The sequence below is a fragment of the Poecilia reticulata genome, linkage group LG7, assembly GCF_000633615.1.
Source record: "Poecilia reticulata strain Guanapo linkage group LG7, Guppy_female_1.0+MT, whole genome shotgun sequence".
Classification (NCBI taxonomy): Eukaryota; Metazoa; Chordata; class Actinopteri; order Cyprinodontiformes; family Poeciliidae; genus Poecilia; species Poecilia reticulata.
Window position 1 is genome coordinate 4,058,522 of NC_024337.1, and position 15,908 is coordinate 4,074,429.

At 39.6% G+C, this 15,908-nt stretch overlaps 3 protein-coding genes across 3 annotated transcripts; 2 read left to right on the top strand and 1 right to left on the bottom strand.

Annotated features, from left to right (window-relative positions):
* Positions 1-273: 273 nt before the first annotated feature.
* On the top strand, positions 274-2,869 carry snrpg (small nuclear ribonucleoprotein polypeptide G). The gene is made up of 4 exons (XM_008412875.1): positions 274-395; positions 574-596; positions 2,285-2,409; positions 2,661-2,869. The coding sequence occupies exons 1-4, from the start codon at positions 364-366 to the stop codon at positions 2,709-2,711; spliced, it is 231 nt and encodes a 76-aa protein (XP_008411097.1). The 5' UTR covers positions 274-363; the 3' UTR covers positions 2,712-2,869.
* An 807-nt stretch (positions 2,870-3,676) lies between these two features.
* On the top strand, positions 3,677-10,202 carry plpbp (pyridoxal phosphate binding protein). The gene is made up of 8 exons (XM_008412877.2): positions 3,677-3,794; positions 5,988-6,095; positions 6,171-6,206; positions 6,288-6,363; positions 6,443-6,583; positions 6,659-6,801; positions 7,931-8,029; positions 8,468-10,202. The coding sequence occupies exons 1-8, from the start codon at positions 3,705-3,707 to the stop codon at positions 8,669-8,671; spliced, it is 897 nt and encodes a 298-aa protein (XP_008411099.1). The 5' UTR covers positions 3,677-3,704; the 3' UTR covers positions 8,672-10,202.
* A 559-nt stretch (positions 10,203-10,761) lies between these two features.
* tmed4 (transmembrane p24 trafficking protein 4) lies at positions 10,762-15,449 on the bottom strand. The gene is made up of 5 exons (XM_008412878.2): positions 15,236-15,449; positions 13,596-13,696; positions 13,384-13,509; positions 12,874-13,020; positions 10,762-12,775 (listed from the first exon to the last, which is right to left on the bottom strand). The coding sequence occupies exons 1-5, from the start codon at positions 15,372-15,374 to the stop codon at positions 12,626-12,628; spliced, it is 663 nt and encodes a 220-aa protein (XP_008411100.1). The 5' UTR covers positions 15,375-15,449; the 3' UTR covers positions 10,762-12,625.
* Positions 15,450-15,908: the final 459 nt, after the last annotated feature.

Genomic DNA, 15,908 nt, shown 5'->3' on the forward strand with positions numbered 1-15,908 from the left:
TCATATGTGTCAATAAAAGTGTAAAAACCGTATTTATTTCAAATAATTTGCGAAATAAAACCCACCGTATTAGGGATTACATGGTTAGGAAACGTGATAATGTTACAAATATCTTAAAAATTTCCTCTTCGGTCATATTTTTATCCGTTTCCTCGTCAATATGCGAGAGCTTAGAGCGATGCGCGCTCCCGCGACAGGGGATGCAAATTTGGGCAGGGGGGCTTTTCTGGGCATAACACCTGTCGCTGATAGGCCCAATTCACAATTACGTCACAGCTTCCGTTCTGACTCTACGCACGCTTTCCTTCCGCGGCTTTGTCAAACGAACAGCTAGCATATAGGCTTTCTGCAACTAAAGACAAAATGAGCAAAGCACATCCACCAGAGTTGAAGAAGTAAGTTTACTTGGGTTCAATGCAAAGCGGGAACGGTAATCTGACTGTTTTTGTTCTTGGTAGAAATGAAAGCAGCGTATTATTTCAGCTGTATTGTTTTCAGTGGCTAACATTAGCAATGTTGTTGGAACTGTCCTGAATATGACTTTCATTTACAGAAAATGTCTTTCTATTTTAGGTTTATGGACAAGAAGCTTTCCTGTGAGTATGATTCAAATTTTATTCACAGACACATTCACTTGTGTTAGTGTTAGCTTGTAGCATGCCAGAGGCAGATGTGGCTAGTAACTAGCTACATTTACTCGATCAACTCTTTTGAGCAATGAAATACTTAGAGCGGTTTGCCCTCTAATTATTTCACTAGATGACAGGCAGCCAAATAAACCACCACATCTCCAGTTTATATTAAGACTTATAGTTTGTTAGACAAGCTTCATTGTTTTTATATTTTTATGTACCGATCCAGTTACGACAGTAATGGTGACTGTCACTAAGTATTTTACCATCTTCTAACATGATTATTTTTATTACCCAATGGTTTCCACAGCTTTATGGAGAAAATCTGTATTTCTTCTGCCTAAATATTGTTTTTGTCATTTTTGTAGCTTTTTCTTTTTTTTTTTTTTCATTGTTTTGAACTACCACAGTTTATGTATAGCTTTATATTTTTGACTTCAGTTACAGAATTTCTATAAATAAAATTGTTTTGATCAATTTAGTACTTGATTGGCCTTTTAAACACATAATTTCTTTGACTTGTTTAGGATTACTTCTTTATGCCACTACTACTCCATACAATAGTACCAGAGGTTTTTAATACTATAATTTTTGGCTTTTGTTCCTACTACTTGGTTGGTGAGCAGCTTCACAAACAGTTGGATTTTGGTCTTGTTTTTGACTGTTGTTCAGCTACATGTCTATCATTCGGCTGTTCCTTCCATYCTCCTGTTATATCCATATAAATTCCTGCCATGCGCTGTTGAATTTGTACTTTAAAATGGACTCAATTTGATGTGAAGAACGGGGAGGAAAGCTGTTGGATTTTTTCCCACATCATCAGACTTAAAGTGTTTCAGCACTTTCAGACTAGCATAGTAAAAAAGTGTTTTAATGGTTTGAATAGTGAAATAAAAGTTCAACTGATTAAGGAATGCCAGATTGTAAAAAATGGCAAACACTGACATCAACCTTTTTTATATTTTCTTAATCTGAGTAACGGCCTTTAAATCCCTTCTAATATTTGTCCCAACAATTTCAGTTTAATTGTAGATTAAATTAATTCCTTGTTTGATAAATCTTAGTATTTGATATTTTTAACTAGAGATGACAACATCTGCTGCTTTAGATGACATTTTATTTCATTTCTCTTTTTTTTTTATTCACTTAATGTTTATCATCTACTTTGTCATACTGTTCTAACTTCAACATATTTTTTGTAAATTCGATCTAAAGAAATGAAACGCTATATCTGGAGCCTACTGCTTGTATCAAATCATTTCCCATTGTCAAAAAGGCAACATATTTATACGAGCAAACACCTTTTCTGTTGTGGAAAAACCTCCCAACCTCAGATATTTTCAGTAGTCATATTTTCTGATGAATCTGTACATTTCACTTTAACCTTACAAGAACATGACTGGTAATTTTTATTTATCAGTCTTTTAGAAAAACTGACTTATGCAAAAAAATTTTGCTAGTCAGGTTGTAATTTCTTTCTTTTTTTTTAGATGGCAAAATTATTTGAAATAATTAGGCCTCTTCATACCCTCACTTAAAAAAATCTGACGGTACAAAAGGAAACTGAACTGGAATAAATTCAGCTTATTGTTTGTTTCTGGTGTCTGATGTGGTTTAAAAATCTTCTGAGAGGTTCTGGGTTTGTGTTGCAGTGAAGCTGAACGGAGGGAGGCATGTGCAGGGCATCCTACGAGGGTTCGACCCCTTCATGAACCTGGTGGTGGACGACTGTCTGGAGATGGGTCCGGGCGGACAGCAGAACACCATCGGCATGGTGGTCAGTACCTCGTAGCCCAGGAACCCGCTTCAGCTTTTAACGTTTATTAGCTGAGAATCGGCGAGTTAATCTGATAACAGACACKGAGAGAAACCACCCAGATTCTCTCATCGTTCTCTGGGATCCTAATGTCACTTATTAATGTTTAAAACTACTGATTATATTAAATTACAATATCTAATTCTATTTGAAGAATGTAGTGTTAGATGTTTTGTATTTTAATGTGTTTTGTTTTTTTTTCTTTGCTGCAGGTTATCAGAGGAAACAGCATCATCATGTTGGAGGCTTTAGAGAGAGTATGAGAAGAGAGGAGGATGGTGGAAAGAATGAGCTACAGTTTTATCTTTTGTTCTTTTTTACATTTTTGTTCTACAGGCTCAGCAGTTGAGTGATGGCGAATTTCTCTTCATTTTGGTATTTTGTGATTTAATGGGAATAAATAACAATTTCTTTATTTTTATTTGTGCCTGTCCTTTTTATTATAAGGAAATTTATTGTTTTATAATAGCCACTTAGTTAAAATGGCTGAAAAGTAAATATTAGCTAGGCATGTTATTGTATGATTTATTTGTTTGTTTGTTTTTTTAGATGTACTTTTTCTCAAAAGTAGCAGCTTCGGCATGTTGACCTTGAATGGAAATTCTCCAGACAAGATGTACTCATCAAAATTCCTGAACTGCAGTTGCTTCCTACTTCTACAAGCTGTAAAACAGCATAGCTAAGCTACAGCATCTGAAAGTTGGAATGATACGATATATAATATTGTTGTAAGGTGTTTGATAGAAATGATTCTGGCTTGTTCAGTTTAATCAGAAAAAATGTTTCTAGAATCAATATGGTAGCATGAGTTATGTTTGAAAAATTACATCTAAACAAACAATGCACAGCGGCATATTAAGACAAAATCAAAACCTTATAGACACAAATGCCCCATTTCAGTGGTTTAGTGATATAAGGGACTGAGTTAAAGGAGACGAATGATTTAGAAAACGGGTTTGAAATTTTTAGTTAAACAAACCTGCTCTTATCAGTGCAACAAAAGTGTTTCACGGGTATATATATATATATATATATATATATATATTGAGCTCCAATACATTACAAAAACATTTGACAAAATACACGTTTCAGTAAAAGATATACTACTGAATGTTCTCAAAAGTGAAACTAAGGGTTAACCAACAGAGGGCGCTGTCTGCGCTTCCGTCCTGCAGGTAGACTTTTACTTTGAAAGCGTATTGACGTCAAAGACGTTGCGTCTCCTTCACGTAGTGTTTCGTAGCCGTTTTGACGGTATGTGGAAAGTAGCAATGTCGGAGGAGGTTGGGAAGGCGGTCCAGTCGGTGCTGGAGCGGGTGAAGCAGGCGGCGGCGCGGCGGCCCAAGGTAACAGCAGCCCGGATAGCGCCTCTCTGATGCTCCGCTATCTGCAGGCGGGAAAACAGCGAGGCGGTGGGGAGAGCTGAGGTTATGCAAGGCTGCCAAACATCTCAACCTTTGGATGGAAGACACTCGAGCCTGTAGCAGCACTTTCATAACACGATTCGTGATTTAAAGTGACAGCATGTTAATGCGAGGACCCTTTCATTCTGTGGATGCACGTTCATCTCTTGGTATCGTTTTGTGGATTAAGCTGACCCAATCAGAGTAGCGTGTTTTTATCACAGCAGGTGGTCAGCTTTGACCAGGATGACCCCAATTTCTGATAGTTTGTCTCAGATCAGGGAGACCTTTTTGATATTATTTCTTTTTAATTCATCTCGGTCGGTAATTTTCATTTGGCCTAATTAGGCTGTTTCAGAATTTTTTCTCGAAACATCAAGGTATAAAAAAGCTCCTAAACTCTAGAGATGGACCAGTGTTGTATCAGACATGACAACCAAAGTCATTTGGAACTAACAGCTAGTCCACCAGAAAATAMATAAATTAATTTTCCAACACAAAATGTGATTCTCAAAGTTATTTGAATGAAGGTAATGTCAGAGTTGGTTATAATGCAGCACACTGTGCCGGTTTGGTCCTGATGTTGGTCCCTCACAGCATCTCAACCAGTACAGAGTAGCTCATACTTGTGGACTAAAAGGATCATGTTTTTCAAGCTTTTTAGCAAATATAAATCTGAAAAGTGTGGTACGCATTTCTATTCAGTCATTGCCGTTCCAGCCACACCACACATATTCTTGGGGGAGTGTGTCTCTGAGTGTTGCTCTTTGTCTTCAGACTGAATCTTTTGCCATTTTGTTTTTATAGCATGTGAGTCACATTAGATGGAGCTGGTCAGTGAACACTTTTCTAGTCTTGCCATATATTTCCATTTGGACTTGGGTCTGGACTTTGACTGGACCATTGCAGCACATGAATATGCTTTGATCTAAATCTTTCCGTTAGGAATACACTGATTGCAGCTTTCTGGCTGAAAACAAAAACTTACCTGCTGATTCCTTTTTTTGRCCTTTACCATTTTTTGTGTGTGAAGTCACTAAATTGCATCAAAATCTGCCTAGTCTACACTTAATGTTACAAATACATTTTTATGCATTATAGCATATCATCCACACAAAAACTTATTTATTGTCACTAATAGCGATTTAATGTTTTTATCTTTTTAAATCTCTTTCCCTTTCTGTTTATTCAATGTCACATGCTGTTTTTATTTTAATTATGTAAAGCACTTTGAAATGCCTCGCTGCTGAAATGTGCTATACAAATAAAATTTGATTGATTGATTTATAGTGACCAAAATGGAGATCCGAGAAAACTGTTTGCTGTGTAGATCATACAGTCTTCGACAAATAATTTGCCAATATACCCACATATTTGTTGCGACATTGTCTTGTGTTTTATTAACGTTAAATTCAAATACGCTATTTGAAACAACCCATAGATCTGTCCACACAAATAAACCTGCAAGCGCCATGTTTAACTCCTAACAGGAAGTCATAATTGTTTTGAAGCAATCTGATTGGCTGTCACAGGTTTTAGTTTTGCACCACACTGCCCCCTGTGGGTTTGGTATGTTTAAAACAACACTCAGAGATGGATTTGTCCAGGTTCACGTGAATGAAAACTTTTCTTAAACCGATCCTGCATGCACRATAAAATCTTTTTAAACAATATGGCGGAGATATTTGTTTTTATAAAGACCTGACTATGTGTTGAAAAGGCATTAGTTGGCAACAGGGRGGTGACTACTATTATCCTAAATTATGGGGCAATGCTGGCAACGGTGGTTGGTGTTTGTTCTGCAGTGAGGGGGTTGCCTGTTCAATCCCTGCTCTGTCTGTCTCTGTTGCTGTGTCCTTGGGCAAGACACTTTACCCGCCTTACCTGCCGGTGGTGGTCGGAGGCCCGTGGCACMGGTGCATGTACGCATCAACCAATCTTGTCCCTTAGATGGGTTCAACCGACAAAGGGCAAGCAGAGATTTTTATAGTTTTTCTTACCTTTCCTTTAACAAACAATGCGACAGAATCTGAAAGAGTTGAATGTGTGAATGGTTTTTGGAGGCACTGCAACAACCTGCACCGACCTCTGAGCTCATCCACCGATTCAGATGACGGATAGTTTGTCCTTCCTCAGACGCTCCCGGCTGTGCCGCCCCGCCTTGTAGCTGTCAGCAAGACCAARCCCCCAGACATGATTGTGGAGGCCTACAGGCAAGGACAGCGCAACTTTGGAGAGAACTATGTGAGTATGGAACGCTGCTGGCTGGCCATCAAGGAATGGATAGAGAGACTGACCTCTATACGTCTCTCCTTCCAGGTTAATGAGCTCGTGGACAAAGCGTCAGATCCACTGGTAGGTTCACATGTTCTAGAGGATGGAGTRCAGACTTTGACCTTTTAGCTTTTACAACTGTCCTTCTTCCTCCTTATCTAGATTTTAGAGTCATGCCCAGAAATCAAGTGGCATTTTATCGGCCACCTACAGAAGAACAACGTCAACAAGTTGCTGGGTGAGTGGCTTCAGCTCTGCCAGTCTTTCCTCCATTAGCTTCATGTTTGCAAACAGTCACGAGTCCTCTTGTCCTCCAGGCGTCCCTAACCTTTTCCTCGTGGAGACCATCGACTCCGCGAAGCTGGCCGACAAGGTCAACAGCTCGTGGCATCGTCTCCGAGGAGCGAGCAGCCAGAGGCTAAAGGTCATGGTGCAGGTCAACACCAGTGGAGAGCAGAGTGAGTGTCGCTGATCACAGAAATTAAGTTCCAGGTTGCATTTGCTGATGCAGGGCTCTGCATGTTTGGTTTCAGGCAAACACGGCCTGCCGCCGGAGGACACGGTCAACACGGTTAAACACATTGTGTCGCAGTGCTCCGCCCTGCATTTCTCAGGACTCATGACCATCGGTCGCTACGGCTACGACCTCACACTGGGGCCCAACCCTGACTTTCAGGTACAAACCTTCAGAGAAAGTCAGTTCATTTCTAGGAATCGAGGACATTTTTCACATGTTAATACAACTGAGGGAGCTCAGAGTATGTCAGGATGTTATCTTATGAGTGATTTTATGAGTCTTGGCGAGACACTTTACTCCACTACTTTAGCTTTTCAGATGATGTTGTTAGAGTCTGCCCATCGGTCAACCAATAAACTAATTTTGGTCACAGGGGTAACAGGTCCTGGAGGGAAAACCAGACACCCCTGTTCCCAGCAACACTCCCCAGCTCATTCTGGAGGCTCCAAAGTTATTTTGGGTTACAGACCATTTGGGTCTACCCTCAACCCCGCTCCTCCAGACTAGAGGCAACAGCCATKAGCACACACTTTGATGGAACTGCACGTCTGCTGAGCTYATTATTCGAACTGCTTCTTAGTCTAATGCTGCTAAGGATGGTTGTAAACAGCATAATGAGAAGCATTGACGTGATAATGTCCTGAAGTGGAATGTCCTTAAATAGACAGACGTCAATTTTATGGGGTCAAATACAGCTGTGATGAAAATTCCTGTTTCTTTTAAGTTATTTTGAATATATATTGCGTTTTCATAATAACTGAAGGTAACAGAGTTACGTTATTGTGCTATAAAATGGTACCATGTGCCTGGAAAATACATAATAYAGCCCTTTAAATGCTCCAGGTCATCAAACAAATTTTGGTAAATACCCAAAAGTAGTTTTCACCTCCTGGATGATTTGTGGAGGCTTTCTTGGAGTAGTTTAGATAGGCACTGCTGAGAAGCTTCACCATGTTTTTTCATCTGAGCATACAGTAACAGCTCCCACTGAGTCTTAATGTTGATGAAGGCCCTACTTCATGCAATCAGGTTCTGTTGAAGTGATTTGTTTTTTCTTCTGGCTAGGCAATAAAAAAAACGCCCCAAAAAGTGACTAATCACAGCTAGTTGTAGGTAGAAAAAGAGGGGAGTCATAATTWWAAAAAATATCACCGTACATACAGATAGAARGTTCTGTTGCCCTGAAGAATTTTATGCTGCTTTTATTTATCTAATTGCAACAGTAAAAAGTCAAGTTTGGGCTTCATGTTTACGTACATTAAAGGTTGGGGTCTAAATCATCCTGTAGATGCTGTTGAGTCGGCGGCAGGAGGTGTGTGAGGGCCTGAAGCTGCCCATGGAGGAGGTGGAGCTCAGCATGGGCATGTCCACTGACTTTGAACATGCGGTAAGTTATCTGTGCTTGTTATCATGACAAAGCAGTGCGAGCACTGGTTATAGAAAATGTGAGATGAGGAGAGGAAACAGAACTGCCGTGCAAACAGTCTTCATCCACTTCAAAATAAGAGCATCAATACAAACTTAACTATTTTAAGAATGCTTAACAGCTGATAAACGAGATGTTTTATTCAAATGAAAGTTTACAACTTAGCTTAAGGGAAGCTAATTTTCAAAGTTAGCTGAATCGGTGAAAGAATAGATTAGCTATGCCGTTAGCGCGTTAGTGGAAGTGTGCCCACCACTGGAGCATGATGGCTAATATTTTTACCTTCACCTTCCATTTTACACTGTTTTGGGATTTCAATGTTACTTTCTGAACAGCACTTCAATTACGGACATTTCTTTCCTCTTTGGTCTGACTTGTACTCTCTCCTGCGGATTCAAGATCGAAGTGGGCGCCACCAACGTGCGAGTCGGCAGCATCATCTTCGGCAACAGGGAGTACCCCAACAGTGCGCTGAACACTCCCAATCCCACTCCAAATCCCAGTCCCCTTCCCAGTCCGGCTCCCAGCCCCGAGAAAACAGCCAAGACGGTGTCAGAAGAAGCTGCTAAGAAGATGCACCATCTCACCGTATCTGAACACTAAAAGGAGATTATTAAAATCACCTCCAGGACATTGGGGTGGGGGGGAAACTAACATACATTTGGAGTCAGAACTGCAGCCTTCTTACATCGTTATATTAAAAAAAAAGTAGTGACAAAATAAACTTTTTTCCCCCTTTTCGATTTTTCTAATCATTAAATTGACATTCAGTTGAGAACTAAATGAGATAAGATGTCTTTTCCATCTCTACCAGTTGTGTCTAGCAGCTGTTTCTAGCTTGGAGTGCTCTCACTTCCAACGTGTGGATAAACAGTGACCACCAGTGAATTCAAGCCAATGAAAAACAGGAACTCAGATGTAGTAAGATTTTTTGYGGCAGTGACTTAGGTGTCAGCAGTCAGTATCTTCCGTGAAGTTGACAGCAGTCCAATAACAATTAGTAGGCTCAAATTTTCCACAACTCTCAAATCGGAGATTTTCTAGCTGTTTGATTAAATGCTGTTTAAACATTTATTTGCACCTCATATTTAATGAGACTGTTGCACAGTTGGGTCACTATTCATTGAGATATGTAGCATTAACGCCCATATGGATCTATAAAATATGCACCAGGAGTTGTTGTGGCTCTTTAAAAAGCAGATATTCTGTACATATTATTCATTCCAGAATAAGGCCTGTGGTCTTTTCTTTCTAAGTCTTACACTTTCATTGTCCAAGCTATCAAAAAGTAACTGTTGCACAATTGTTCTGACTCTTCATGGTAGTTATTCTTGACTCCCAMGTGAGAATTTCTCTTGGATTCCCTGAACTGGCATGATTGTTAGATCTACCACTGGTAGGATACCGACTGCTCACAGCTGGTCCACATAACCTCACATTTAGTACTGATCTTWGTTTTTGTTTGTTTTTAGGAAAATATGTAACTGGTGTTAACACACTTTACACACATGGAAGCCTTTTARTTTCCATTACTCTGACACAGTTTAAAAAGACATTGGCTTTATGAWATCCGTTTCTCTTGCGTTCTRATAGGAAATTGTTGAGCTGGTTCATTGTTTTCTATTTTTCCAACTGAACAATGTGAGGTCAAAAGTTCCACTCGCTCCAATGAACCATTTTCCTTGTAAAACAAAGATTTGATTTAATAAACTGTTTATCCCTTTATAACAATTACCGTGCATTTGATATGGTTTCGTACAATGTGCCAAATGTCTCAGATTTTATTCTTGATATCGACAAATCCGAGGGGAGGTTTTGTTTCTGTTCGGTGTGTGTGTGTGTGTGTGTGTCTGTACAGTGGTGTTATTCCAGGTGAGAGAAAGTGAATCTATGCAAATGTTTGGTTTTCAAAGCTGCCAGCTGTGACGTCCAGCGGTTTCCTCTGAGGAACGCAAGTGTTTTCCTGTTCTCATTTAAAAGTGTCAGTGGAATAACAAAAAAAAACACAACTCTAAAATAGGAGGTAAACTTGTGATTAGACATGTTCTTACTGTCAATAAGGCATTTCAGCATCGTTTGGTTTGGTTTTTGAGGAGAGGCCAAAGCCAAGCAATAAATTTTACTGTTGAAAATATCAGCTAATTGCTGTGTATTTATTCCTTTTGCAGGGGGGAAAAAGTGGCATATTAAGCGTAAGACATGGACATCTTTTGGACAAAGTTTCTTTATTAAGCATTTCAGGATGAAATCCAGATCAAATTTAAATTAAACATATTGAAAAACAATTTTTAGAACTGACGTCTTCTTTTATGAGTTATTACCATATGATATTTCAACTCCTGGATATTTCGAGCCGATTTGCCCTGGATTGACAAATCGGCTCCCAAAATGGCAAACCTGGCGTTTTGTAACTGCTAAATAAATAAAATCTGATGAAACAGCAGTCTATCAGCCAGCCTGCAGAAAACAGTCTGTGAGCTAAAACCTTAAACAACCTGGAGGAAAACCTTTAGATTCACTCCCTATTTCACATTTATAAGACTTTAGTGCAGCTGTAAGCATAAAGTACCAGCAAAACCAAATGTTTACATTTTTTTCCCCCACCATACTTCCATGAACCGAAACTTTGACTAAGCACTTGAGAGCAGGGCAGAGTCAACATGGGTAGCGGCTATTTTACCATAATTTTTTTAAAATAGCGGTAGGAGGGATGTTGTGGTATTTGTTTGGTCATGTGACGATAATGATGAGGCAGTGCAGAATAGTGGAGTGTTTAACTAAAGCAGCGATTTGGCTTTTTTTATTTAATAGTGTTAAAAGGGTAAGAAAATGTATGTATGTATGTATACATATATATATATCATAAATAATTTTTTAAAAATTATTTCCTGGAAAGAAAATGTTGACACCACTCCGTATCTGCCACTGGAATGATGAAAACAGCAGAGAAACCTGGACCGGTGGGGGAAAAAAAATACTGATGGTGACTGAACAGTTTAAGCCCAAAATACTTTTAGTAAAAGGAAAAAGCAAAACTGCACAACCACCAAAAAAACATTCAACACCTAAACCAACAATCATGAACTCGTGTGTTGTAGTACGAGTGAAACACATCGGCTAAAACGTTTACTCTACAATTACTTTATGAGTTGTTTTTTTTAAATTTAATTTTAATCAAGAAATAGAAAGTGTTATAAAAACTTTTACCTAGATCTCTATATCAACCACTTCCTGCCTCCGAATGTGTCAACAAACTGATAAATGTTCATATCATGCGTGAGATCCAGGATAAAAAAATAACAAAAAGAGAGAAAGAAGGGCTTGCTCTAACATTCTAAAATTCAAGTACACTTATATGGTCTAGTCCAATCACTGGAGAATTCTGTCCCTTTAATCGGTTACTACATGTTCTGGTGTATGGCTTCATCCGACACTTCTTTTGAAAGCACCTAAAGTTTGAGATGGACATGCAGCCTTTATGGCCTCTGCAGAGACACGAAGAATGTGTCGCCGACATTCCAGGATGAAACACCCCGGGAAACCTCCAGATGGTCCTAGTTAAAACCTCAACTGCTAAAAGCTGTTTTTGGACAGATTATTTGAGCTTCTGGTCACAACGTTGTGACTGATTGGTGTTTAAATTCGAGCAAAATTGAGAGGAATCAAAATACATTTTGTCGTACGTAATGACAGGCTGCAGCCGAAATCTAAAGTCAATTTTCTTGTAGGACTTTAATTGGTTACATGTTTTTTGTTAGTTTTAAACCAATGTAATCATTTTATTTATTTATTTTTTACACAGTTAAGCTCCTTTCACCCAATAAACAATATGACCTGTACTGATCATACCGTCAGAGGGCTTCCATGACGACAAACCATACGGAAAAGGTTCCACACGTCTTATATGGGACACAGCTCCATGAACCGCTACAGACCACGCCCCTTTGGTTCCACAATCTCAGCTCTGTGCTCTGAAAGCTCATATGGCCCCTGATGTCAGCAGGATGTTTAAGGTGGACTGATTACCTCAAACAGGCTTTAAAAAGGTTCCAGGTCAGGAAACCAAATTGAACAGGTCAAGCTCTGACATCTCCTATCTTAAAGAAATATTAACGACAGAGATGAAAATGTCCTGAAATTGCAAACCAACTGTTCATGTATCAGGATAATATTTGGACACGTCGGAAATCAGGTTGAACACAGCTGAAGGCAGTTACGAAACGGTAACACAGCAAACTAAATAACCAAACTTAAGTTATTTTCATGTAACAGTTTTAACATTCTCTGTCTTTCACAGAAATCCTTTAGTGTAAAAACCCACATAAAGAACAAAAAAATGTCCAGTGTGGTCCAAAAAAACAAAAAAAAAAAAAAAACTAAACATGAGTGGAAATGTACCTGGAATGCGGCGCTTCCGTAGAAAACCTAAAACATTACAAAGTAAAACCTAAAAGCTTCCCAGGACTGGTGTGTGGATCAACTGGTACCGGATACGGCTGCCGACCGGGTCTGCTCCTCCTTTTAGTCCATCGTGTTTCTCTCGTCTCCCGGAACGTTCTAAACCAGTTTCTTGGCTTCAAAGAAGCTTTTCAGGTGCCTCATCTGCCAGATCCCGGTGACGATGAGGATGAAGGTCTGAGCGATGGACCACCAGAGGACGCGCTGGTTGGTGCTCTCGCTCGTCATGCGGAACCTCTCCTCCCGGTACTGCCAGACACAAACCAGTGCAGTGAGCTCAAGGCTTACGCAGTTCTGGTAAACATCTCAAACGTTTTTTTTTTTGTTGTTGTTTTTTCTGAACTGACCCTCTGGTAGCTTTGCTCCTTCTGGATCTGCTCCACCTGGTCCAGCAGCTGTCTCACTCGCAGCTGCAGCTCGGTCAGCTTATCTTTCGCTGCGATTTCAGGGTAGTTGTTGGTGTGTTCTCCGACCTGAATCTCCAAATGGACTCGCTGCAACATGACAGAGGAGTTACTAATTGGTGTGAGAAGGCTGAGAAAAAAGCAGTCTGTCAGCCAGTACTGACTTACTGGTTCAACTTCTGGTTTTTATTCCTAAAAACGCTGAAAATCATTATTGTTCTTCCAGGTTGCATTTATGCACTAGTTTGTGTTTGAGATCCCAATAAAATACATTAATGTTTAAGGTTGTAATTTGAATGCTTTTCCAATTTGCTGATGAAATACAACTCAAAGTTAACAGTTTTAAGCAAAAAAAAAAAAACAGACAAAACATCCACATGGAAGCTGTTTCTTTAATTAAATATCAATCAGTCAATAAACCGTCATCATGTCTGTCTGAGGCGACGTTCCTACCAGCTTCCCTCCGGCGAACAGAGCCATCTTGGTGGAGTTGGAGTGCAGGCAGATCTGATGCTCTCCAGGAGTGTGGGAGGTGAACGTGAAGCGGCCCTCGGAGCCGTACTGACGGGACAGGATGATCTGGAACACACCAAGACCAGGAGCTGTGGGTTGCCGTGGTGAGTGACATGCTGGGTGTCATGACGACACCTTGGCTCTGAGCTCACCTTCGTGTCTGGATCCTTGATCTCGACGTGCATCCCGAGGCCAGGGGTGGAGGGGAGGAAGGAGCCGGCCTGTTTGTCCCAAAGCTGGGTCCGGTATTTTCCTGCCAGATAGAGAACAGCCCACAGCTCTTAAAGGGACGGTAGCGTGAATTTGTTACTTGGACATGGTATATTTCTGGGTTTAAATCAATAAATTTGAATGATTCCCATTACTGACTACGTTCTTATTGACCTTGAGTGAGCTTCAGGGATAAGACAAACTGAGCATTGCTCTGAACGTACAGAAGGGGACGAGTTAGTGTCCATGTTCCATCAAAAATATCAATTTAAGTTCATGATGGTATTTCTAGTATTTGAAGTTTTTTTGAAAATATTTCCTATCATTAAATAGTAGACGTTTTTAAAACTTGAAGATCAGTAGTTGGGATGTGTTAGCCAATGCTCAATTATTTAGTGTTAACAAGCAAAGAAAAAAAAGGATCCAAGTGTTGTGTAGCTAACTTACGATTTCACAATAAAAAAATGTTCCATTTGGTTTTTTATGCTCGTTTTTTTATGAGTATAAACTCTCAAACTTTCTCAAAGTACTTGTAAAAAAAAAATCTTTTTTCCCTTTATTTTCAATGCTGCAGGAATGAAAAAATCAGCTGGATACATTTTATTTTATTTTGCTCCGCAGATTAAAAATCTAGTCTGAAAATATTTGTGACACTTTACCTTAACGCCGCTCTTATTTTTGCTGCTTCTTGTTACTTTTTACTGTGAAACTCTTCGAGACTGCACTCTGAGACGTTCTACATACATGTCATTTAATTCCGATTGGAAGGCCTCCATGCCATCACCTTAACCTTTAGCACCATCAACAGATTCTCTTTAAATTTACAGTAGGCACKGCTCGAAACCATTTAAAGCCTTTTTATTATACGTGCTGCTGATCAGACAACAAGCATCTATAGAAAAGTCTGTCAGCTAAGATGGATGACTGCTTAAARCCCCACTTCCAACAATCTAGAGGATTCCTCTGACCACTGGTTATGGATTCTCCTSTCTCTGTGGTTAAAGTGTCACCAGTCCAGCTCTGTTGTGGATGATAGGATKAACCGTGGCAGTGATGGTGCGACAGTGACTTTCTGCTGCTTCCTTCAGGTCACACTAAAGTGAAACCCCAACAACTGGCCTTCAGTCGCTGCTCTTCAGCAGATTGCATCTCCTTCTCTTAATGAGGAGACTTTCAATCAGATCCTGAACAACGAGTAAAGTGGAATATACAGTTGAACACCCAGACGTTTACATAGACAGAAAAAAAAAGACCTCACCTTCCTTTTCTTCCCCGTCTGAAGTTAAATCAGACCAAAACTGATTTTGTAAGGAAAAAAAGGTGGTCGTTTCTTCTTATTGTGTCATTTYATTCGGTGTACGTAAACGTCTGTTTCAACTATATATTGAATGAAACTTGTGTGTGATGCAGTTAGCTGCTACATCACAGAGAGATGCAAATTTCACGGACAGTAGAAATGTCATCGTTTCATCAGAATCACCGTAATCAGCCCAACCAGCTTTGTCTGATGCTGCATCTTCGTTACAACGAGCAGCTGTTTGCGCCGCCTGCTAGCTGGCCTCCAGCTCAGCTGCTAGCTTACCGATGACCATGGTCTCGTCGGGAATTTCCTCAATGAAGCATTTTTTCTCTGTCTCTCCAATGTGGAAGTACAGCCCACAGCTGGGGTAAATCCAGGCTAGCAGGAKAGTAACAGCAGCGGCTGGGACGGAGCGCATCATGTCACCTCCTTCGCTTTAGCATACATCAGCAGCTTCCCCTGCGGAACAAGGAAGGGGATTTCCTGCTAGCCGGGGAACTGTCTGCCCTGGGCTTGAACTGACAGGCACAATGTTTTCGTCTAATAAAGCAAAAGTCCCCCCTTTTTTTTACTGAAGAGTACTTCAGTAAAAAAAAATATATATATATATATTTTTTTATGTCTTAACTTTTTTCTCAGAATTCTGACTTTAATATCAGAATTTTTTTTTTCTGACAAATCTTAGAATTCTGACTTTTTCCTCTGGATTTTGTCTTTTTTTTTCCCCTCAGAAATTTGTCTTTAGTTTTCTGAGATCAAAACTCAGAATTCTGGGGGGAAGAAATCTGAATTCAATTTAGAAACATCCAATGTGGATGTTTCTAAATTTTCAAGGATATATTTAAACATGTCAAAGGTTTAAATAGATTTCATGAGTTCTGTAGTTTATTCAATGAATACTTAAATGGCAATTTACTAAACAWAACATACATTGCATTTATTGTATTTACATGTT